Below are 23,995 nucleotides of genomic sequence, written 5' to 3' on the forward strand. Positions count from 1 at the left end.
AGAGGGTCATTCATGAGGATCCCGGTGTCAGTGTAGCTCTGGTCCAGCCTGACTTATGGCTGGGAGCCCCGCTGTGAAGGAGAAGGGGGTAAAGCAGGTTTGCAGAGCCCAAGAGGGGCATGCGCCGACTTGGATTAATGGGGGGCCCCCACCAGATCCCTCCCACCCTCTAAATCCTTTGGAGAATAGCATGCTTTCCCTGATGACAGCTCTGTTGCAGTTCATAGAAACTCAAGATTGAAAGTTTAAGGCCCATGGTCAAGCCAGCAGTGCAGAGGGAACAGAAGACTTTGTTACGAGTCTTAAATCCCTCCAGATGCAACGCAAGTCACGCTGCTCATCTCCAAGCTGCTTAGCAGAGAGTAACCCCTTCATTCCCAGGGAACATGGTTTGAAAACCCTCTCAGTCAAGTCAAGCTAAGTCCTTGGTGCCCGCTTTCATGGGTCAGGAGTTCCCTGCTGCTGTTCCTGCTTAAGGGGAAGTAGTCCTTGCTAGAACCTTCATGACTCTCCTTTAGAGCCTGCTGGAAGAACTTTTCCTCTCTCAATAGTCTAGCCTGTGACCTTACAGGTGGTAGTTTCTGCATTTTTACAGCCTTACTTCTCTAATTGCAGTGCACAGACCAGCGTCAATGGCGTTGTTGGGATCAGTGGCATCATTTGAGTCCTTGTTAGAAATGCAAAATCTCACGTCCCTGTCCCAGTCCTACTGGATCAGAATAGTGCCATGCCAGGGGCTCAGCATTGGGCCTGGTTGCCTGCAAGCTGGATATTCAGAGGTGGCAGTAGTTGGATTGGCTTTGGTAAGCAGCAGTCCAGGCTGTTGTAACCTCTATCTCTACTACTTTGAACGCTCATGTGCCCATCATGTCAGGTGATGACAAATACCGGCTAACGTCACTTTTGTCTACTTGGCTATTCAATGCCTTTCCCACGGTAGATGCTTTCTTTCTACCGTGATCACATTTTCTAGTCATCCTTGGTGCTCACTCCCATGTGCCCATCCACATGCCTCCAATCATTCAGTCCTTTTCATTTCAGGCTCCTGATCAGCCCGCGAGGCCATTTGCTACTGTCCATGAGACTTGATATATTCTCACTTCTGGCCACTTTTTCTTCCACACAGAGCAGAGGACTGGGTGCACCACTCAAAGCTCCACCCACTGGAAAGGTTTTCCCTCAGCTCTGTCATTCGCGTCCACTCCATGATGCCTGGAAGACACCCGCCATTCATTTTCAACTTGTACTCACATTCCAAGATGTCCCGCCTGTAAACCAACCGTGAGATTTTTCTCCTTCAGCTAGTTGTTTTGGGAACCTTCCTAACCATCTGGCCATAGGCACAAGCTGAGAGAGTGGTACTGGGCAGTCATGGAAGGTAGCATGGGAGTCTGGGGTTCACGCCCATGAACATTTATTGTGCCATCTGGTCCTGCTTGGGATCCATTTGGGGTGTACCATTTCCATCTTAGAATGGCCTGCTATGGGCCTGTGTGATTTCATGACTTGGAGGGTCTGGTAGAACTCAGCTCATGATTACTTGACATTCCAGGGTCAAATGTCCCACGTCCACCAGGGCCCAGAAATACTCTAGGATATATTCCTCAAAAAGCACATCCTGCAACTGACATGGCCTTCATCCAGACCCCAGAGCCTCTGTTGTAATTCTCCCACTGGGGTTTGTTATAAGATCCTTACTGTATCTTTTCCCACCACTGACACTTCCGACACCAGATTGTCTGCCAGATCATATACTCCAAGTGGCAGAGCTACTCGTTCCATAGCCTGAACTGACTACAGATTCCTTTCTTGCTCCAGGCCCACACAAAGTTGGCTACCTTTCAGATTTCCCGGTATATGCACTGAAGTAGTATTGCTAGATGTGGGATGTGCAGCCTCCAGAGCCCAACCCAGAAGTGAATGACAGACATTATACCTCATTCTAAGGGATAAAAAATGCAGCAATTTGTCTTTTACTTTGGACAGTATTTCTCAGCATAATCTTTGGACCCCTGAAAACTTTACCAATGTGCCATGCCCCTCCATCTTCCTAGGGTTTGTCTCCCACCATCTGAAGTGAGCTGTTTCACCAAGGCCCCCAGTGTGCTCTGCAGCTCTTACTCTCCCGGCTCTGCCATTGATAGAATGGATCAATGTGGTATTCTGAAGGATGTGCATCTAGATGGTCCAGATTTCTTCTGACTGTATTGTGACAGCAGAAGAATTAACATAGACCTAGGACAATACTGTAAATACATATTATTGTCCATTCCATGTGAATGTAAATTGCTCCTGATTCTCTTCTCTGATTGGGATAGAAAAGAACTCATTGGCTGCATGCCATTTGCCCAAGTCCATAATAATCTACTGTGGCAAAGGTACCATGAATGGCAAGACAGCCACTATTGGAACTACTTCTCAGCTGAGTATGTGATAATTGACAGTCATTCTAGAGTATCCATCTGGTTTCTGCAGGGCCCTGACTGGTGAATTAAGTTGAGATGTGGAGATATGAAGAAGACCACCGTGACTGCATCAGTACGATCCTTACGGGTGGCACTAATGTCCAACTTCCCCAGGAATGTGATATTGTTTTTGATTCACTGTTTGGGGGAACTGAAGTTTCAGAGGGGAAGGCAATTTCAGAGGCTTTTACTCAGGCTTTCCATTATGATAAACCAAGGATCTCATGTAAGAATTTAAGAGTTGAGTATATTGATCCCAATTATATATTTGGAGACCAGAAAAATCATCACTGGATGGGTAATCCATGGACCTACTGGACCCACTGTAAGTTGGCCTTTGGCCAAAACTCACTATATTAACTTGCTGCCGTATACCTCAAACAGGTGGCCATTATGACATTTCAGGTCTCCAGACATTGATATCATCTCAGACTCTGTCCAATAACCCTCAAAATGTATGGGTATTTCTCTTGCCCCAGTCATCTGAGTAAATGGTTGTAGGTATTTTAAGGGAAATATTAAGGGAATCATTAGTATATACTTGCCATGGTGTTGCTGTGTACTTCCTTTTGGGGACCCGTCCACCTCTGTAGCCAACAGAGTCTGGAGACGAAAACGGGCTCAGGTCCAGGGATTGAGCAAAGTTCATGACTTCTGTTGAGGTGACCATCTCCAGCCTCCTGCTCATTCATTCTTGCCTTTTTTGATTGTATATTTTAAGCAGCACCCTCTTTGTCTGCCTGTGCCTTTTGTCCCTAGGGGATCCCATGTTCTACTAACCATATCCACAATTCCTTGTGGGTCAAGCCCCCTTGGCTGCCCCTCCAATCTTGTTGGTTGTGATAGTAATTGTGGGGCCCCCTCATTTCTGGTGATTAATAACCATCATCTGGACTCTTTTGCTTTGAGGCCTTATCATTCCCATTGCTATTAGTAAGCCAAGTTCTGTGACATATTCCCTATAGTCAATCCTAGCCTGTAGAGGAAAGCCACCACTTAATGTCTTAGTGATGCTAATATTCATCCCATCAGCATGTTCTTGATGGCCTTCATGAATAGCACGTTCTCTAGGTCCTTCCATGGAACAAAATTTCTGATGTGTCTTCTGTCCTCATGTAATATATCCAGTTCAGCATGCCTAGTTCCCTGAGCCATTTAATCCCGCTAGTTTCCATGGTACCTTAGGCATTACCACTTGGTCAGTATGAGCTATTTTTTTTTTTTTTTTGATTTTTGATTTATTTCTGCTGTATTGGGTCTTAGTTGTGGCGCGTGGGATCTTCATTGTGGCTTGCGGGATCCTTTTTTTTTTTTTTAGTTGCAGCATGCGGACTTCTTAGTTGTGGCATGTGGACTCTTAGTTGTGGCATGCATGCAGGATCTAGTTCCCCAACCAGGGATCGAACCCGGGCCCCCTGCATTTGGAGCTTGGAGTGTTACCCACTGGACTGCCAGGGAAGTCCCAGAATGGGCTGTTTTTTTCTCCATGTCTTTAAGAGTTACCTACTAGCAAATTTGCCCATACCCTAGGGTTCTTGCCAAGGCGTTAAATCCATGTTCCTGAAGAGTACTCCAAAGTACATGAACTTTTGCTTGTCCATTCTTATGTCCTGTACTCCTTAATCAAGCACCCTCAAAATCCAATCCCATGGGTACTCCCCTGGCTCATGCTGGTATGTGCTACCTAATTCTTGCAGCTCCATTGGGATTTGTCTCTTTCCTTATGTTCTAAACTGGGAATATGCTGGAATTTAACCCTATTTTCTGGCCTGACAGCCAGGACAGGTCTGGGAGAAAGTCCTGAGGAGGACACCTGTTTTCTTGCAATGGGGAGGCCCATGTTGTATATTCCCACAGGAAGGAGTTCTAGCTCTTAATAGGGACAGATGAGCCGTCTCTGAAGGCTCAGAGGATTCAAGGAAGTCAATGGAACCACAATCTTTGGGGGCATCCATCCAGATGACTCAATCTCATGTTCAGTTCAGGTTTTCCCAGGCAGGGCACTGATCTCTGCATAGTAGAGTGGCGGTGACAAAGCATTCCACTCTCTTTGAACCCTGGTGACTATAAACATCAGAACCTGAGTCAGCTTCTCAGTCCACTCTCCCACTGCAGGAACTACGAAAGAGGACCACTGGCTTTCGCACTTAGTATTTAAATTTGTTAATTGCCCTTAGTTTCTCATTATCCCTCTGTAGGCATCAAATCAACTCAGTTAGTAACCAGCTGTTTCTACTGTCCTTAAATGTGCTATTCTTCCATAATGTGCAAACACCTGAATCTTCATACCAGCCCAGGCATTCCCCTCCACCAGGAGGTCCTTCCAAGGAATCACCTGTGAAATTTTTAGCAATTGGGTTGCCACCTTGTGCCAGGATTATCTATACCTCAGATACCATTTGCGATGGGGCCTTCCTTGCCAGCTGTGTGGCAAGTGATCTAGAACGCAAACTCCCTCTTATCACCTCTTGTTTTTGATTATTCCCAGTATCAGTTATGTTGGTTGGTCCCTTTAAGAAGCAGACACCAGGCTAAGTTAGAAGTGCAAGACAGAATTCTTGGTTGTAGAGCCTGTGAAAAATAAAGGGGAGAGAGGCAAGAGTAGGCAGGGAGAGCCTTCAAACTGCTGTGCGGGTCTGACATGGTGAAAATCCAGGGGAAATACAGGAGGATGGGGTAGGAGACCCTCAGACTGGAACGGCATTCAGGATTTCTTGGTCAGCGTGGTAGAGAACTCTAGTGCAAATATTACCTATGGAGAAGTCCTGCATTGGGTAGAAATGGCCAGGCGCCCATACCCTCACCAACTGGGAATAATGTGGCTTGAGTTCAAATGCTGCAATTAGGTCATTTCTGGGTAGGCTTCAGAGGGTCCACGCATATCCTGAAACTGTAAGCAAAAATCAATATGTGTGTCTGTTTCTAGAATCCATAGCTTTTCACTAAATTTTCAAAGAATTCCCTGATGCCCAGAAGGTAGTGTGACAGTGGTGTGAATTCACTTGGTCATCCCAGCATGTTCTCCTGGCCCCTTTCATGTTCCCTCTTTTCTAAAGAGCTGTGTGCCAGCTACACTGGCCTCCTTTGTGTTCCTCAAGCACTCTAAGCTCATTCCCAACTCAGGGCCTTTGTCTTAGCTGTTCCCTCTGCCTGGGATGCCCTTTCCTCAGATGCATTCAGCTTAACTGTCAGCTTCTCAGAGAGAAGCTTGGATTCTGCAAACGAAAGTACCTTCCTCCGTCACCCCTAGCATACTTCTCTGTTTCATTTCTAGCACTGAGCCCTTCCATATGATCTCCTCTTTGTTATTTGTTTGTGATATATCTCTGCCCAGTAGCATGCAAGCTCCATGAAAACAAGTCATTCTCTCTTGTTCACCATGCTTTCCCCATAGCCTAGAATGTTCTTGACATGTAGGAGACACTCAAAATATTTTCTTTTCTTTTTTTATTGAAGTACAGTTGATTTGCAGTGTTGTGTTAATTTCTGCTGTACAGCAGTGATTCGGTTATACACATATATACATTCTTTTTTATACTCTTTTCCATTATAGTTTATCACAGGATATTGAATACAGTTCCCTGTACTATACAGTAGGACCTTGTTGTTTATCCATCCTGTATATGAGTTTGCATCTGCTAATCCCCAAATCCCAATTCATCCCTCCCCCCACCCCTTGGCAACCACAAGTCTGTTCTCTATGTCTGTGAGTCTTTCTGTTTTGTAGATAAGTTCATTTGTGTCATATTTTAGATTCCACATATAAGTGATATCATGTGGTATGTCTTTCTCTTTCTGACTTACTTCAGGTAGTATGATAATCTCTAGGTCCATCCATGTTGCTGCAAATGACATTATTTCATTCTTTCAAAAGGTTTAAGAATAAATGCTTGTCTTCTCTGTCCATTAAAATATTTTCCAATGTGTCCCCTTCTTACATTTTTTGTAGCTATTTTATAGAACTATAAATATAATTATTAATAATCCAGACATGCAAAAAAATTCCAGACAATAACGGATCCCTATGCACTAGCCTCAGAGATAGACAGATGTTAACGTTTGCCTTCAGTTGCTTCAATTTCTCCTTCATTTGTTTTATTTTTTAGCTAAAATTTCATAGCTCACATTTTGTGACGTGCTTCCCTTTCAGTGGTAACTCCTGCCTTGAAGGTAGTGTATGTCATTTCTAACTATGTTTTAGTAGTTTAATGATATGTGTTTCTATTCACAAACAACATATGCTATTTTTTTTTTACTGAAGTACAGTTAATTTACAATATTGTGTTAGTTTCAGGTGTATAGCAAAGTGATTTGGTTATGTATATACATAACTGAATACATATATATACATTCTATTTTTCAATTTTTTTCCATTATAGGTTATTACAAGGTATTAAATATAGTTCCCTGTGCTATACAGTAAATCCTTGTTGTTTATCTATTTTATATAGGTAATATGCATCTGTTAATCCCATACTCTTAATTTATCCCTCCCCCCACTTCCCCTTTGGTAACCTTAAGTTTGTTTTCTATGTCTGGGGTCTGTTTCTGTTTTGTAAATAAGTTCATTTGTACTAGTTTTTAGATTCCACATGTAAGTGATATCATTTAATATTTGTCTTCCTCTCTCTGACTTATTTCACTTGGTATGATAATCTCCATCCATGTTGCTGCAAATGGCATTATTTCATTCTTTTTTATGGCTGAGTAATATTCCATTGTATATATGTACCACATCTTCTTTATCCATTCATCTATTGATGGACACTTAGGTTGCTTCCATGTCTTGGCTATTGTAAATAGTGCTGCAATGAACATTGGGGTCCACGTATCTTTTCTAATTAGAGAGTTTTCATCTTTTGTGGATATATGCCCAGGAATGGGATTGCTGGATCATATGGTAGCTCTATTTTTAGTTTTTTAAGGAACCTCCATAATGTTTTCCATAGTGGCTGCACCAATTTACATTCCCACCAACAGTGCAAGTGGGTTCCCTTTTCTCCACACCCTCTCCAGCATTTATTGTTTGTAGATGTTTTTATGATGGCCATTCTGACAGGTATGAAGTGATACCTCGTAGTTTTGATTTGCATTTCTCTAATAATTAGCGATGTTTAGCATCTTTTCATGTGGCTGTTGGCCATCTGTATAACACATGCTATTTTTATATGTCCCAAGATTTTATAGAAATGTGTGCACACTATATGTATCTGTTGGTAATTTGGACCTATTTAAGAATTTAACACTATTGTTGAGCCACAGAATTAACTCTGGAGCTGTCCTATCTGTGGACGTATTGTTATACATGATAATACAATTCCTTGTTGTTTAAGCCACATGAATTGGGTTTGTTGTTATGCACAACTGAAAGCTTCTTCCCTGTGATAGGCTCATTGTATTAAGATTTCTCACTGTTGAGTCCTTAAGCTGTGGCTGCCCAGAAGTTTTCATTTGGCTGCAGGTTTACCAAGTATATAGACAGTTTTTGTTTCTCCTCTACCCCAGGTTGCCCAATTCAGAAATCTTTTGTGGTAGTAATTTATTGCCGTGTAACAAATTTAGCAGTGCAGAACAACACAATTTATTATCTTGCCTAGTTTCTGAGGGTCAGGGATCTGGGAGCAGCTTAGCTGGGTGGCTCTGGCTAAGGGGACTCTTGTGAGGTCACAGGCAAGTTGCTGGCTGGGGCTGCAGCCATCGGAAGGGCTGGAGAACTGGCTCCCAAGATCCTTCATGGGACTGTTGTCAGGAAGCTTCGGTTCCTTTCTGTGTGAGACTCTCCATAGTTGACTTCTCCCAGAGTGAATGATCTGAGAGAGAGAGAGAGAGAGAGTCCTACACAGCGCACCACCATACACCCACCCACATCTACGCAGTTATCAACTGGGAGTGGTCTTTGCTCCCTCACTTTTCTCCTCAATATACACCATAATCACTGATCCCATCCTTTTTACCTCCTTGGTGCCTCTCAGATCAAGCCACTTCTCTCCAACCTGTTGCATGCTGGATGTAGGTGCAGAGAGCTGAGTCTGGGGCACAAGTATGATCCAGTCACTGGCCTTCAAGTTGTTTTCAGTGACCCTCAGAATCAAGTTCATGGTTTTGAAGGCCTGCCTGCACCTCTAGCTTCCTTATTACCTGGGCTTCGTCATCTCTTGTCCTCTACTCTCCCTTCCCTCTGTGTTTCTTTAGGTCTGAAGTTCAGTGTCATGTTCTCAGGGAAATTTTTCTGACCTTCAGACCAGACTGGATCTCCCGGTCACATGCTTTTGGAATGTTCCAACTTCAGTCATGCTGCTCATCACAGTTGCCCAATGTCTCATTGCTGTCTGGTCTGCGAATCTGCAAGGTGAGGGACCACACAGGTTTTGTTCACGGCTATCCTCCAAGGACCGGAGATGATGTCTGGCACATAGCAGACGTGCAATACGGTGCGCTGAATAAGTGAATGGGTGATTTTTTCACCTGGTATTTGTGCTTTCTCCTTTCCTTCCTTCCATGGAAGGAGACAGGTTACTTTATATGCAAATCCTATTTATCCCAGTGAACAATGTGGCAAGATTGAACCAGACATTCAAAGCAAGGGCCTTTCAGGGGATTTTGTGGGTCCTGTGTGACAAAGACTTGCTCCTTAAGCAAGCTGTAGTCAGTCTTGTGTAAGCCTTTTCTTGACTAGGCCCCTCCTTGAGGCTTGTCCTCAAGAGAAAGAATCCTGCCAAGTCAGTTTAGTGAGAACCTCCCGTCACTGATATCTGATCACCCTTGATGTCTGATTCAGTTCCTCATCCCCCACCATCTCCTGGCTGATATCTGATCACCCTGACGTGCTTTCAGGAAGAATCCTGTTAAATCAGATTAGCCAGTATCCCCCCTTATTCCTAATGTTTCCTGTTAGTACTTTTCCATCCACTGACCCCGCACCCTGCTCCTTGGTGATAAATCCTCACTTTTGCTTGTTTTATTCAGAGTTGAGCCCAATCTCCCCTGCTTCCTGCAGACACCCATTGCTGCAGTCCCTTAAATAAAATCTTCCTTAGAGTCTTTAACGAACATCAGAATAAGTTTTTCTTCAGCACTTGGACTGGGTCTACTCAGGACAGGCCTCTCGATTTTTCTTTGAACAAATGCACACTCTATCCCTAGACTTCCAACTGGAAGCATAAACATACAAGACAATATATTCTTCACACATGCATTGGCTGCAAATCAATATAGGAACATAACCTAACTTATATCACCAGACCTGTGGAAAATGGTACCTACTTAGTTTCATTTTGAAATGAAACTCTAAAAGTGGATGTTCATGCATAGTTATAACAACAGTCAACCTTGACTGAGCTACCATTATGTATGCCAGCCTCATTTTAATCTCACCAGAATTATAAGGTAGCTATTACCTCCCTTTTATAGATGAGGACACTGAGATTCAGAGGGGCCAATGAACTTACCCAAGTTCATACAGCCGGTAGGTAGTAGAGCCTGGATCCACTCTGGGGCCTGTTGCCCTTTTTTTTTTTTTTTTTTTTTTTGCGGTATGCGGGCCTCTCACTGCTGTGGCCTCTCCCGTTGCAGAGCACAGGCTCCGGATGCACAGGCTCAGCCGCCATGGCTCACGGGCCCAGCCGCTCCGCGGCATGTGGGATCTTCCCGGACCGGGGCACGAACCCGTGTCCTCTGCATCGGCAGGCGGACTCTCAACCACTGCGCCACCAGGGAAGCCCCCTGTTGCCTTTTTTATGCCACTGTACCCTGCTGCCTTTCCTTGGAGTTATTCTATTTTTTGGTCCCTTCCTCATCATAAATGGCTCAAATGCATGTAATTGTTGAGTTAGCCACTTGGATCGGGGTCACAGTTTTTGCCAGTGTTCTTCGTAAAGCTTTGCAGTTCCATGGCATGGCAGACGTTTTACTTTAATTTGAAGTTTATAAATACACATATAGAAGTCAAGAATAGGTTTCCCCAAGTGATTCAGGAGCACCTTGACTATGAAGGAGGGAAGTGTGCCCACTTTCAGCAATTTCCATGATGAATGACATAGAGCAAGAAGAATGTGGTTAAAGAAAGAACGACAGACTCACCTACCCCTTTGCCTGGTTCCCAATGGAAAGGGAGCAGAGCTGAGCCAGCCCTGGAGGTGGAACATTGGGGCTCGTTGTGTAGGTGAACAGCCGGGATTCATTAGGGCTGGAGACTTCCATGGTGTGGCCAGTTAGAGCAGGCTCTGGTGGAAGGACACTTTGTCTTTTCCACAGACCTCCCCTTCTCCATCTCTGGCCTTGGTTGACTTGAACTTTGTGTTTCGTACGCTGATGAAAACCACACTTACTGACCACACTACTGACCAGTGCTCTGGGATGCCTCTCTCAGGCTTGCAGGCCTGTAGCACCCCAGCTCTTTACTCTGGCTTGCCCTCTCTATGGTTGCTGCTCAGGTGCTGATCTGAAAAAGGTATAGTTTGGAGACTGGGGAGCTGTTGGCATTCACAGGACAGCCTTCTCTGCGGTTTCTTTCTGTGTATTCACATGCAATCAGCCTCCCACGGCATTGAAAAAGGTTCAGGTTTTTTAGAGTGCCTCATCCTTTCATGTGAAAATTAGAGGGGATTGTGACTTGTAATTAAATGGGTGGCCCCACTCCATCTACTACAGCCAATTGTTGATTTCTGAGTGTTGATTATAAGTAGATAATTCTTTTTTTTTTTTTTTTTTTTTTTGCGGTATGCGGGCCTCTCACTGTTGTGGCCTCTCCCGTTGCGAAGCACAGTCTCCAGATGCGCAGGCTCAGCGGCCATGGCTCATGGGCCATGGCTCATGGGCCATGGCTCACGGGCCCAGCCGCTCCGCGGCATGTGGGATCTTCCCGGACCGGGGCACGAACCCGTGTCCCCTGCATCGGCAGGCGGACTCCCAACCACCGCGCCACCAGGGAAGCCCTATAAGTAGATAATTCTTAATTCCAGGTATTGTTCCCTACTTCCCAGCATGGCACTTTGCCTCTTTCACCCATAGCCTTTGTAATGATTGATTCCTCCCAGAAGTGGGTGTAGAAAGTGAGGGCAGGAGGGGGAGAGAATCATAATAAAAATAGCTAATGTTTCCTGAGTACTTAGTATATTTTAGGCACTGTTCTGAGCTCTTTACTCCAACCCTATGGGGACAGGTACCATTATTCTCTCTACTTAACAGGTGAGAAAACTATAGCCATCATAGGTGAAATAACCTGCCCAGGTGTACATGTATAGTAAGTGGTCCAGTTGGATTCAACACTAGGCAATGTGACTCAGAGCAAGAGCTCTTAAGGCAGAAATAGAAAAAGAGGGAGGGAGGGTCCTACAAATACCCATTGTGCAGCTTATAGCCTAGATTCAACAATTGTCTGTCCCAAACCACTTTCCCCTAACCCAACAGATACTTGGTGAATTTTTCAGTGTTAACTTATGATGATCAGGGATTCTTAAAAAGTTGGGACTTGGCAGATCCCTTTGAGATTTTGAAGAAGGCCATGGCTCCCTCTTACTCCAAAAACTGCATGCAAAATTTTGCATATCATTTCCAGAGGTTCAAAGGCCATGTGAAACTCTCCTCCCAATAGACCCCATGGAACCTGGGTCAAGAATCCTGACTTAGAATAATACTAAACTCTATCAATATGAAAAACTGATTTGACCATAATGGGAAGAGAGGAAGCTAAATTTGGGTAGGAAAATGGAAATTTGTGTAGAGTTGTGTGAACTCAGACAAACTACTGACCTTTTTTGTATCATAGTCATAGCTTCCCTCTTCCTCTACCAGCCCATGTTTATTGTCAAGTTCAACAGGGTAATATCTGATCACTGCTTTCAGTTCCCCAGAAGAATGTGTCCTGCTCCTTTCTGAGAATTCCTTTCCAGGTTCCATAGCCCTAGGAAGTTTGCAAACCCAAATTAGTGACAACAAACTAGTAGGGCCCAATTACTCCTGTGGGCATTCCAAAGATAGATGTGAGGGCCTGTTTCCAGCCCCCTAAGCCTGGAGAAGCAAAGACCTGGCACCAGGGACTTCCTTAGGGAGCTGCCAGTCATGTTCATCCCCTGGGGCTCCACCCTAGTGGGGTAAATCGCTGTAGGGAGAGGCTGCTGGGTATGACTCCGGGAGGGTGTGTTTGTGTGTGTAGGTGAGGGGAGACAAGGGAAGAAGGAAGTAGCATTGTCAGCTGATGGGAGAAGCAGATTCCTGAGAGGCTCTAATACCTACAGTTATTTGGAAACTAAGTCACCACCTCCCCACTCCCATTACCAAAGGACTAGAGCTGGTTGACCAGCAACAAAGTAAACCTCTCCTCTTCTAACTTCTTCCCTCTACCCCCTAGGTGTGCTGCCCTTTGGCATTTTCCCCCCTTTTAAGTTTATTTTTGATGCTTGTTTTAAACAAATTTCACCTGTATAGAGAAGCTGAGGGTGAGGGAGAAGGCCCATACCACGGGATGTCCTTGGGGTCAGTCTCAGACTGATAATACAGACAAGGATTTGTATTTATGAAGCATTGAGGATGAGCTAGACGCTGTGCTAAGGGCTTTATGTATATAATCTCATTAAATTCTCCAAACAGTCTACAAAGTAGATTTGATTATTATTTCCATGTGACAGATGAGAAAATTGAGATTCAGAGAGTTAGTGGCGAATCAAGGATTTGACTGCTGTTCCCAATCTTTCGGCTGCAATGGGCCCCAGAAGCAGGGCTGGGACTTAGGAATTTCTCCCTGAGAGGAGCACCTGTGTCAGGGCTCCTGCCCATTTAGTCTGTCCTGAGTCCTGGGATTCTACCTTCGCCAAGTTTCTCCCATCATTTTCCCCTTCAACTTCCACGGCTGGCTCCTTAGTCCAGGCATTACTCCATAGTTCCAGCTGTTCTCTCTATGCCGGCCTTGGCCTCCTCCATCCCTCAGTCTGGACACCAGGGTGACTTTTCTTCCTGGGACTTGGCTTTGGGCCCAACACCCCCTTCTCCTACTGGCTCTGCCACTTACTGCCTGACCTTGGATGAGCTATTGAACTCTCAATGACTCAGTTTCCCTATCTGTAAGATGGAGATGATAGGTTTATTTATTTTTTAATTAATTAATTTATTTATTTTTGGCTATGCCTCGTGGCAGGTGGGATCCTAGTTCCCCAACCAGGGATCGAACCTGCACCCCCTGCAGTGGAAGTGGGGAGCCTTAACCACTGGACTGCCAGGGAAGTCCCAGAGATGATAGGTTTATTGTGAGGAATAAATGAGTTAATACATGTAAGGTACTTAGATGCCTGGCACAGAGAAATTGATAAAAAAATGTCAGCTATTATCTTGTAAAGCATCCTTCCTCCTCACTTCAACATGTCATTTGCTATCTCTGTACCTAGACTGAACGTCCTCAGAACGGAGGCAATATCCTGTATGTTCTTTGATCCCTGAGCCAAATACCCTGCCTAGCATGTGTGCAGGGGCTTTTATGCTGCTGAACTTACCATAATGGGCGCCATGGGAAGATGAAGAATTTTCCCAGAAGCCTGTAGAGGCAAAGGCTAAGATTTCCAAACTGTGATCACCTGGGGCAAATGCTCCAGGTAGGAAGGAGACTTGGGGATACAGGTGGAGGGGGAGGCAGGTTGGCTGCTTTTCTCCTCACATCACCAGTGCGCCCCCTCCCCCTCGAAGGCAGGCTTTTAATCTAGCAGACGCAGTGTGCGCAGTGAAGGCAGGCAGTGGACCTCCCATCCCAGGCTCGGGGTGTGGGTGAGGGTGTTGGGGGCAGGTGCTTCAGGCCTCACCTGAGCGGCCCCCAGCCCCGTCTACCTCCGCTCCCATTCAGGGTACTGCGGGCTGCTCCCCACCCCTCACCGTGCTGAGGGAGCCCAGCCTGACCTGGGCTGGCCTCCGTGCCCCGCAGCTTCCCTTCCAGCCACAGCCTGGGGCCTCTCCGCGCGGCCACACCTCCCCGGGCCCCGCAAGGGTTAAGGCAGCCTCGGAGAGGAGAGGTTTGGGCTGACGTCGCTCTGGCTGAAGGTGGTTCCCCTCGGATGAGGATGGGAGAGCCTGGCGAGCTGAAACCCGAGCTCCCGCTCTGCTGGGGCTTGGGGAGGTCCGTGTAAGAGCCGCCTGCCCGCCGGCCTCCCTCGGTCCCTCCCCGGCAGTCGCTCCGGGCACCACCGCGGAACGATGGAGCTGGGCTGGTGGCCGCAGCTGGGGCTCACTTTCCTGCAGCTGCTTCTCATCTCCTCCTTGCCAAGAGGTACTGTGGGTAGCATCAGGACCCCCAGGAGGGGACTTTTCCCTCTTGGGGTTTGGTAGGGGGCAGGACTGGGGGGTCCCAGGAGATGGTGCTTGTGTGTATGTGGGTGGTGGCTGGGAGGGGGGGGCTTCTTCTCAGTGATAATCTTGGGGGCTTGGCTGGTGATGCTGGAGTGTCTGTCTTTCTCCCTGAGAACGGGACACTGTTTTCTGTCATCCCAACTTGTGGGACTGAACTGCCTCATGAAGGGTACCAGCTACAGTTTTATTTGCTGGGTTTTTATTTTAGCTTTTGAAAGCACAAAATCACCTCCGGGAATCCACCCAGTGTCAGGTATGCCCCCTGACATGCAAAAGCTAAATTTCCCACTGGAAGAAGCCCCCTCAGAGGTTTGCTGGAAGGAAAGAGGAGGATGAGAGCAGGGCTTGCAGTGAGGGTGTCCCTCTGGGGCGTCTTACTTGATGAAATCTTACAGTTACAACCCTTCAGAACAGATTCCCAGCAAGGGAGATGTACTCGCTCAGCATATATACACTTCCTTTCTGATAAGAATGAGAAGGAAGAAGGAAAAGCCGAGGTGAAGAGTGCAAGTCGTTTCTGGGGAAGCACAGTGTTTGTTTAGAAAGAGCTGTGGCTTCTGTGTTTTTCACATGTCATTTTCTGAGCCACAAAACCCATGTCAAATGGGCTCCTGGGGCAAGTGAGGCTGAAACGAGACACAGAGGTCTTGGGAGCCTCTTGACCCAGCAGAAGCAAGGAGAGGGCAGGCTTGTCCTCTGATTGCTTCCGGGCAAGCAGGGAAGGAGGACTTCTTAGGATCATCTGTCCTATGGCTGGAGAGGCCAGGTGTCAGGAGGTAGGGTGAGACCTCGGGAGATAAGGACCGGTTGAAATGTACACACATGATAAAATAGGGCAACTTTGCCGAGGAGCAGGGAGTGTGTGAGCTTTTGCTGCTCTCCTTCTCCGGGGGTTGCCTGTCAGTCACCTGTGCTGGTTGCCTGTCACCTGTGCTCTACTTGAGAGGTGGATGCTCCATTGCCGCACAAAGCTGGCAAGTGCCTGAGAGTGGAGCAGCGTAAGTGGGAGCGGTGAGGGTATAAAATGCAGTCAGCTACTGTAGAAGGGGAGCTGGACCGTGGGGCACATCCCTTCGTGACGAACAAAAAGCCAGGATATAAAAAATGCAAAACCCATTTTGGTGAATACTTCCCACCTACCTGTAGCCTGCCAGCCCCGGGTGAAATCTTCCTTGGTGATTTACTCGCAAGCTGGAGAGAGTGTTTCATTTGAATTTTGCCTCACTGGCATCTGGAACAGCCCAAGGACAATAATGTAGGAAGAAGGAGCCCAGGAGGGGGAAGTCTGTTAATCCACAAACGCAGACACTTGCCCCAGCGGGTAAGTTGGTGAATTTTCCTTAAGGCTCATTCCTGTTCCACCTCTGCCTTTTGGAGCCGAACTTCCAGGGCATGGTGGCCCGAGCCCAACTCCAGGGGAACCTGGTTCCTTCTGGAGCACCAGGGCTCCGAGGTCTAGTTTGCTCATCCCTGCATCAGCACGCCCCTGCTTCTTTTTTTTCTAACGTGGCAGGTAAGATGGCTGAAACCCAGAAAAGTTAAAAAGCAAAGCTCAGCTGCCCCTTTTTTCTTGCCCAGGATCTGAAAAACTCATTTTTTCCTGAACTGAGAATCTCTTTTACCTTGTGCTCTGGAAAAGCTTCAGGGAGGGTACGCGGCGTCTGGGCAGCCGAGCTGCTGACTGAACCAGAGAGCAACTTCGCGAGTCTAGCAAGGGTATTTCATTGTCGAGCATTCGCATTCAGAGGGAACACGGAGGGATGGAGTGGAGAAGGAAAATATTTCTTCAAGTCGCGAGTGAATGAGTCCACTCCCCGCTGGAGTTCTGAATCTGGCCCTGTCAAGGAAAGCTTAGCAGCATATTTCCTCTAATTACTTTTCTAAAAAGAGCATCTGATGAAATGTAAACATCCACGGGGATGGCACAGCAGACGGTTGTTGCTCATCAACTTGGGACACGTGTCTGAGGATGAAAATCCAAACATCGGGCCAAGTGATAACCCAATATAAACAGCATGTGAGGGGAGAAACCCAACTCCACTGACTTCACCAAATACCAGTAGCTCTGCCAGCAGGATTCTGCCTAAAAGGAACAACTCATTTACAAGATGCGACTCTGGGGAGTGAAACCTTAATATGAATAACTTCACAAGTGTTGCTTCCAACAGACATTAGCTGGTGGGGAATTAGCATCAAGGCAGCTGGGGAAGATAATCTGAAGCACAGATATTCAGTGGGCAGGAGAAGCCAACCGAGAAAGGGAATGTGGAAAGAAAGCAAGGGGGAAGGAGTGGCAAGAAAAATTAGATGTTGGTTTATAATGGGATGTGTTAGCAAATTCCAAGGAGAGAGCTATGAAAATTGGGCCTTCTTGGCAGGGCTAGATTTTTGTGGGGACCATGAAGAGGGTGTTCCCCAGATATATATTCTGAGAACTCCTGGCTTCTCCAACAGGGAAATAATTTGAGAGTGGGATCATTGGTTTAGGGAGCTGGGAGTAACTGTAGAGATCGTTTAGTTTGAGTACCTCAAATGCAGAGGAAAAGGAGAGTAAATGTCTGTGAGCATTTATGATGTGCCCAGTGTTTGAGCCAAAGCAGGGTAGGTGCTGTTTCCAGATGAAGTTTAGAGAGGGTCTGTAACCTGTCCAAAGATATACAGGCACAGTTCTGAAAAAGGCAAACGTTTGATCTAGCAATTCCACTTCCGGGTATATACACAAAATGAGTCCACGCTGGAAGTCCAGCAGCTATTTGTGCACCAGTGTCCACTGCAGCATTGTTCCCAATAGCCAAAAGGTGGGAAAAACCCACGTGTCCATCAGTGGATAAACAAAATGTGGTAGGTACATACAGTGGAATATTATTCAGACTTCAAAAGGAGTGAAGTTCTGACACAGCCTACAACATGGATGAACCTTGAAAACATTATGCTAAGTGAAAGAAGCCAGACACAGAAGGACAAATCCTGTGTGATTCCATTTATATGACGTACCTAGAGAAGTCAGATTCATAGAGGCAGAAAGCAGAACAGTGGTTACCAGGGGCTGTGGGGAGGAAAGATTGAGGAGTTAGTGTTTAATGGGTGTAGAGTGTCAGTGAGGGATGACGGAAACATTCTGGAGATGTATAGTGGTGATGGTTACCCAAGCCACTGAACTGTACACTTAAAAGTGATTAAAATGGTAAATTTATGTTATTTACATTTTTCTGTAATAATGATAAAAAGAAAACGCAAGCAGATTAGCGGAGCCTGGCGTGAGCCCAGACTGTCGAATTTCTGAGCTCAAGCTCATGTGGTACCTGGCTGACTTAAACTCAAGTACCTAACAGCATCATATACTGATGCACATGTGATCATGGCATGGCTTCAGGACACACGTGGCTGGGGGAGGCTTCTTGCTAGCTCCAGTTTGGGTGGCACTGCTGCTCTTTTGGGGGTGACTTTGGCAATGAGGGGGACTGTAGGACCGAAGGATTGGCAGCCTTCGGGTCAAAGGTCTGCAGAAGTAGCTAGTAGGATATGACGCTTAAAAATATTTTGAAGCTGAATGCTTTGAGGCAGGCTGGATCCCCTCTCTGGCCTGACACCCTGCCTTCTCGATTCACACGTGTGTTCTCTGCTAGTCTCTACTGGCCTTTGCATTTTTGACCTCCATTCCTGGGAGGGATGGGGCAGAAATGGAGAGTGAAAGAGAGAAGGTAGAAGGCTGTGTACTGAATGGGGGGAAGCACAAGTGAGAATTTCGTAGCAAACGGGACTTTTAAAAGAAGGGACGTAAATATATTTTAACTTGTGTGTTTTGTGCAATGTAATCTCAACTCTGTGACCACCAACTCTTTGGTAAAATGTTCTATTCTCAGGAATGCCCTTGAGAGTGAGCTTTTGGTGGAAACTGAGGGTGAGGCTTGGTGTTATGTTTGGGTCAGTAAGCTAGGGACAAAGCACCTCTGGACCCAGAGGCAGATGTGACCTGGAGCATGTAAGTCCCTTAGAAATATCCAGAAGCCTTAGGGAGGGCTTTGGAATGCTCCTGGCAGGGACCATGGGTTTGACTTAAACTTATCTGCATCTGGGTTACCCTGGCTAGACAGCAATGGCTGAGATAATGGCGTCTCATGACGTCTGGAGGACCTAATGACTGGCCTTAAGTCAGAAAATTATTTCCATCTGCCCTACTAGGGGTGGCCAATCCCGATGCATGAGAAAACCTCTCTACCTGCCTCCCCTGAGCCCAGCTCTAGACACTGCAATTGATCTGGGGTATGTGCAAATTGGGAAAAGTGCCATTTCAGTGATAAATGAGAGAAGGTGGTGCCCTGCTCCTCCCACATGTGGGAGAACCTGTCACCCTCACTTTGTGGATACTTGAAAGTCATAGGAGCCCAGATCCCTTTCCTCTTATTTTATTTTAAAGGGGAGGGGAAAGCAATGTTTACATTTTCTAATTCCTGAATTCCATGGCAGAGGACCCAGAGGGCAGCTGGAGCTTTGAAAGCTACCAGACCAGTGGCAGAAAGTCTATCAGAGTCCAAGCCTGGTCTGTGTTTAAGGAGTTCTGTTCGTCAGTCATCATGAGATCTGGGCCAAAGCATTAGGTTTATAATGGAGAGAAAGAAGTAAAATGCAGGAAAAAAATCAAACCTCATATCTATAAACAAAACCACTCACAGAAGGCAGAGAAGTAGTGTTGGCTGCAGATATTCCACTCTCTTAACCGGTGGGACTTTCTACTACTCCCCCCGCACTGCCCAACCCACCGACAATGACTCCTTTCATTGTTCTCGGTTGTTATTCGTGATACAGACACGGAGCCCATGTGGGCTGAGAGTGGAGTAGGTAGGGCTGCACATCAGATTCTTCACCGGGTGATGGTGGAAACACCAATGGTGGAAGCCTCCATACCTAAGGGACCAGATCCCAAATGATCTACTGAGCTTGTGGTAAATACCAGGCACTCTCCTATATGCTTTACTTGTGTTTATTTAATCCTCACAACACATCTAGAAGCCAGTTAGTAGTGTTATTATCCCTAGTTTACATAGGAGGGAACTGAGAGGTACAGTACTTGCCCAGGTCACGGAGCTGGACGTCCATGATTTGAACCCAGAGAGCCTGACCCCATTATGCATGCACTGAAACACTGCACAACGCTGCCGTGGTCAGCAGGGGGTCCGACTATGGTAGATCTCCTGGCCGAATCATAAAGACCATGGCGTTAGTAAAGAATTCTGGTTATCCCTTGGATATTCCAGGAGCTGAGAATGGCCTCAGGGAGGTCATGTGCTCACCACTGTGGGGGCAGAGTGGATGTGAGAGACGAGGGAGAGACCTCAGCAGCCCCAGTGGGACCACGTGGAAACCAAGAGCAGCCATTTTCTAAAGGAAACAGGAGTGTTAAGCAGATTGCACATCCCGCTAATTTCTGGGGTAGCTGTCCACAGGCTCATGCATCTCATTCTGATTAGATGTGGGAAGTGAGAATTTCTTTGTCCCGTGGTCAGCCTTTGTAATCAAAATCATGTGTCTGCTTGTGGAGGGACAGAATTGAGGATGAGACCTGCTTCAAGCCTGGCCCTGACGCTGGGTAGCGCTTCTCCTTTATGGATTTATTCTGTCAAGATCGTCAATGTGTAAACTCTCAGGCTATGGAACAGGAACCGCAGGCCTGGCGTGAGTAAAGCGAAGCGTGTTTTCTTCTTTTTTTTCGGCAAAATGCAGTTGATGGCTATTGCAGGGGATGGAAATGGAGACGCCCTCCATGAATACTCAGGTGGGTTTTGAATGAGGATCAGCTGTCTACTAGACACTAATGTCTTGGGTCCTTTGTCAAATGGTTAAGGAAGTGCCCCCCTCGGCTGAGCGGCAAATAAAGACACATGTTTCTGTCACCCTTCTGCCTCTGGAGCTGGGGAGATGCCTTTGTTCCTGCAGTGTCGGCATCTTCATCACTGCCCTCTCCGAGGCTCTGGCTGTCTCAGAGGGCTGCGTTAGTGCTCTGGCAGCTGGCGTCAATGTAAGTAGAAGTCTGGTCGGTTGGTTTGGAGATTGGAAACCCAGGGCTGCGGCTGCCGGAACAGAGTGGGGAACACATTCAGGCAACTTTAGCTCATGGGAAGATGTAGCAATTGTCCTCATCAGCTGAATTTATGATTGGTTACAATAAATTTCCAACCAGTTTTTAATGGAAAACCGCTGGGCGAAGGAGGCATGTTGGCCTGCTTTGCTTCAAGTCAAATCATTTGAGGACTCTGAGGGACCAAGTTGTCAATGTTTTTCAAACCCGGTTCCATGTCCACTTACTTCATAGGACTCCTTTGAAGATGATCAATTAATCCCCTGCATCATGGGATCCCACCTCGGAAGTCAACAGTGATGGTAGAGAACACCTGAGATATCCCAGGACAAGTTGCCTGAGCTTAGCTTCCATCTGGTAGCGTCTACTATATCTTTCAATATACCACTTGGCTCACCTGGTTGCAAGCAGAAGGGAGGGCTTGCCTGGTATTAAGTATCTTTATTCTCAGTCTGGCTTTCTGCCTCCCAGTGGGTGATTGACTGCCTGCTTCTAAGTGATGTTCCTCCTCCTTTCTGTACAAGCCTGGCTCCCCCCGCCAATCAATGGTAGAAAAGAACAAGTGAGCAGCGCAAGCCTTTATGGAAATGAGATGCAAACTGCAGTACACAAAGAGCGAAAAATGTTCAGCAGTAATGGACCCAATGGATTCCTTCTACTGTAAAATAGAGACCCCAAAAGGTCATCGCAAGAGCCATTTCTAACATCAGTCTTTGACACAAATAACCTGACCCTGGAAGTCACACATGCCTCATGTATCCACATTCATGTATTTATTCAGTAGACTTTATCAAGCACCTACCAGGTGCCAGGTGTGATCCTAGGTGCTGGAGACAGGATGATGAATAAAAGGCCTTTTCCTTAAGGTACTTTCTTTCTTTTTTAACATCTTTATTGGAGTAAAATTGCTTTACAATGGTGTGTTAATTTCTGCTTTATAATAAAGTGAATCAGCTATACATATACATATATCCCCATATCTCTTCCCTCTTGCGTCTCCCTTCCACCCTCCCTATCCCACCCCTCTAGGTGGAGGCAAAGCACCGAGCTGATCTCCCTGTGCTATGCGGCTGCTTCCCACTAGCTATCTATTTTACATTTGGTAGTGTATATATATATATGTCCATGCCACTCTCTGACTTCGTCCCAGCTTACCCTTCCCCCTCCCCGTGTCCTCAAGTCCATTCTCTACGTCTGCATCTTTATTCCTGCCCTGCCCCAAGTTCTTCAGAACCTTTTTGTTTTTTGTTTTTTTAGATTCCATATATATGTGTTAGCATACTGTATTTGTTTTTCTCTTTCTGAGAAAAACAGATGTCTCTCTGTATGACAGTCTCTAGGTCCATCCACCTCACTCTAAATAACTCGATTTCGTTTCTTTTTATGGCTGAGTAATATCCCATTGTATATATGTAAGGCACTTTCTTTAAGGTTGAGAGAGCTTATGGCCCAGCCTGGTATTTTCCAAAGTAGGTTTCATGGAATACTAATCCTAAAGGATATTCAGCAGAAGCAAACAAAACCTAGGATGTCATGATGGAATTAGTTTGGGGGATGTGGGAATTAACTATGTGCAAAGAATATTATAGACTTGGCAAAGCCCTACAATAAAGAAAGCTGCTATTAGTATTTACAAAGTTGTTTGGCCGCAGAACCTTTATTCACATAATACCTTATACCATCCAGTGGAACTTGTGCTCCATCATTTGGAAAACTCAGGTCTCTTGCCCATAATGAATAAAACATTGAAGAATATCTTCACTGTTACAGAGGATGGGGTAAGAAGGGAATTTGAAAATCTACAAAACATGAGCTTTTCTTCAGACTTCTGCTGAGAGATGGATGGGAAGTCTGATGTCCTAGTCCCTTTGCACTTGCTGAGATGTTGAAAGAACTGTGGAGGTGACCCCGACCACATTGCTGTAAGAAAAGTCCTCACCAGCATCGACCTGAATAGTTCACCAAGAAAACTCATTTCTTGTCCGTAAGTTGTTTAAAGTAATGTGGTTGCCCTGGGATCACTGATCAAACTGAGGTGTGGGTCTGATTAACGCACACCTATGATGATGTGGCAGTTCTGAGGAGCCATAAGAGCTGTGACTTGACTTCTCGACTACATTGTATCCTTGGTGACAGTCACACTGTCTCCTCTTCAAAAAAGGAGAATATGGGACTTCCCCAGTGGCGCAGTGCTTGAGAATCCACCTGCCAATGCAGGGGACAGGGTTCGAGCCCTGGTCTGGGAAGATCCCACGTGCCGCAGAGCAACTAAGCCCATGTGTCACAACTACTGAGCCTGTACTCTAGAGCACACAAGCCACAACTACTGAAGCGTGCGCGCCTAGAGCCCGTGCACCGCAACGAAGAGTAGCCCCTGCTCACCGCAACTAGAGAAAGCCTGCGTGCAGCAACGAAGACCCAACGCAGCCAAAAATAAAAATAAAATAAATTAAAAAAAAATAAGGAGAATATTTAGGCATCCTTCTAGTCCCTGGGAGCACTGAGTCCAAGGTCTGTTCATTACCAATTAACCTCTCCCTTCCCCCCTCTAACACATGGGGTTTGTCTCCAGTGTTTTTTTATTTACCCCCCGTCTGCCAGTTCTAGTATAGCTACCGTGACCCTGAGTTGCACAACCCGGAAGTGGTCTGGGCTGTTTACACTGGGGCTGTATCCCATAGAGACAGAATGTGAGTTTGAGCTGTTCATCAACCTCTTGTTTGCTGTTTCTGGGAACAGCTTTATTCCTGCCTTTCCTAAATATTGTTCTTGTTGTCACGCGACACGGCTTCTCCCTTGCCCCTAGCATCGCCTGCCTCCTCTCTCTGCCCAGACTTGCTTCAGAACAGTGGCAATGGATAAGGAATAAAACCAGCTGTTCCTTTTAAGGGCTTCCTGCCTAAGCAGACTTGAGTAACCATATCTTTCTCAGCAAAGATTCAGCCCTTGCTTGCCATATTTATGAATTTCATTTTTTGATATAGACATCTTAGTATGGATATGTTCAAGTTTGAATACACATGTACACAGAAAAATAAAAGTGTAGATATGGTTATGTATATACTTATGTGTGCATATGTATGGATATGTATAAACATAGGGTGTAGAGTATTACGGTTTAAAAATA

The 23,995-nt window shown here is 46.1% G+C and overlaps 1 protein-coding gene across 3 annotated transcripts in view; it reads left to right on the top strand.

Moving 5' to 3' along the window:
• The window catches only part of PAMR1 (peptidase domain containing associated with muscle regeneration 1), a 164,538-nt gene that overhangs the window by 79,226 nt on the left and 61,317 nt on the right, over positions 1-23,995 (top strand). Inside the window, exon 1 of one of the 3 annotated variants that reach the window (XM_067749391.1) lies at positions 14,479-14,712. The exons of the other annotated variants lie outside the window; for them this stretch is intronic. Within the exon in view, the coding sequence (XP_067605492.1) occupies positions 14,640-14,712 (73 nt within the window). The 5' untranslated portion in view covers positions 14,479-14,639. Of the gene's footprint in view, positions 1-14,478; positions 14,713-23,995 lie in introns of those variants that run through there. 3 annotated transcript variants of the gene reach the window in all.

Source organism: Pseudorca crassidens, chromosome 9, assembly GCF_039906515.1.
Source record: "Pseudorca crassidens isolate mPseCra1 chromosome 9, mPseCra1.hap1, whole genome shotgun sequence".
NCBI classification, from domain to species: Eukaryota; Metazoa; Chordata; class Mammalia; order Artiodactyla; family Delphinidae; genus Pseudorca; species Pseudorca crassidens.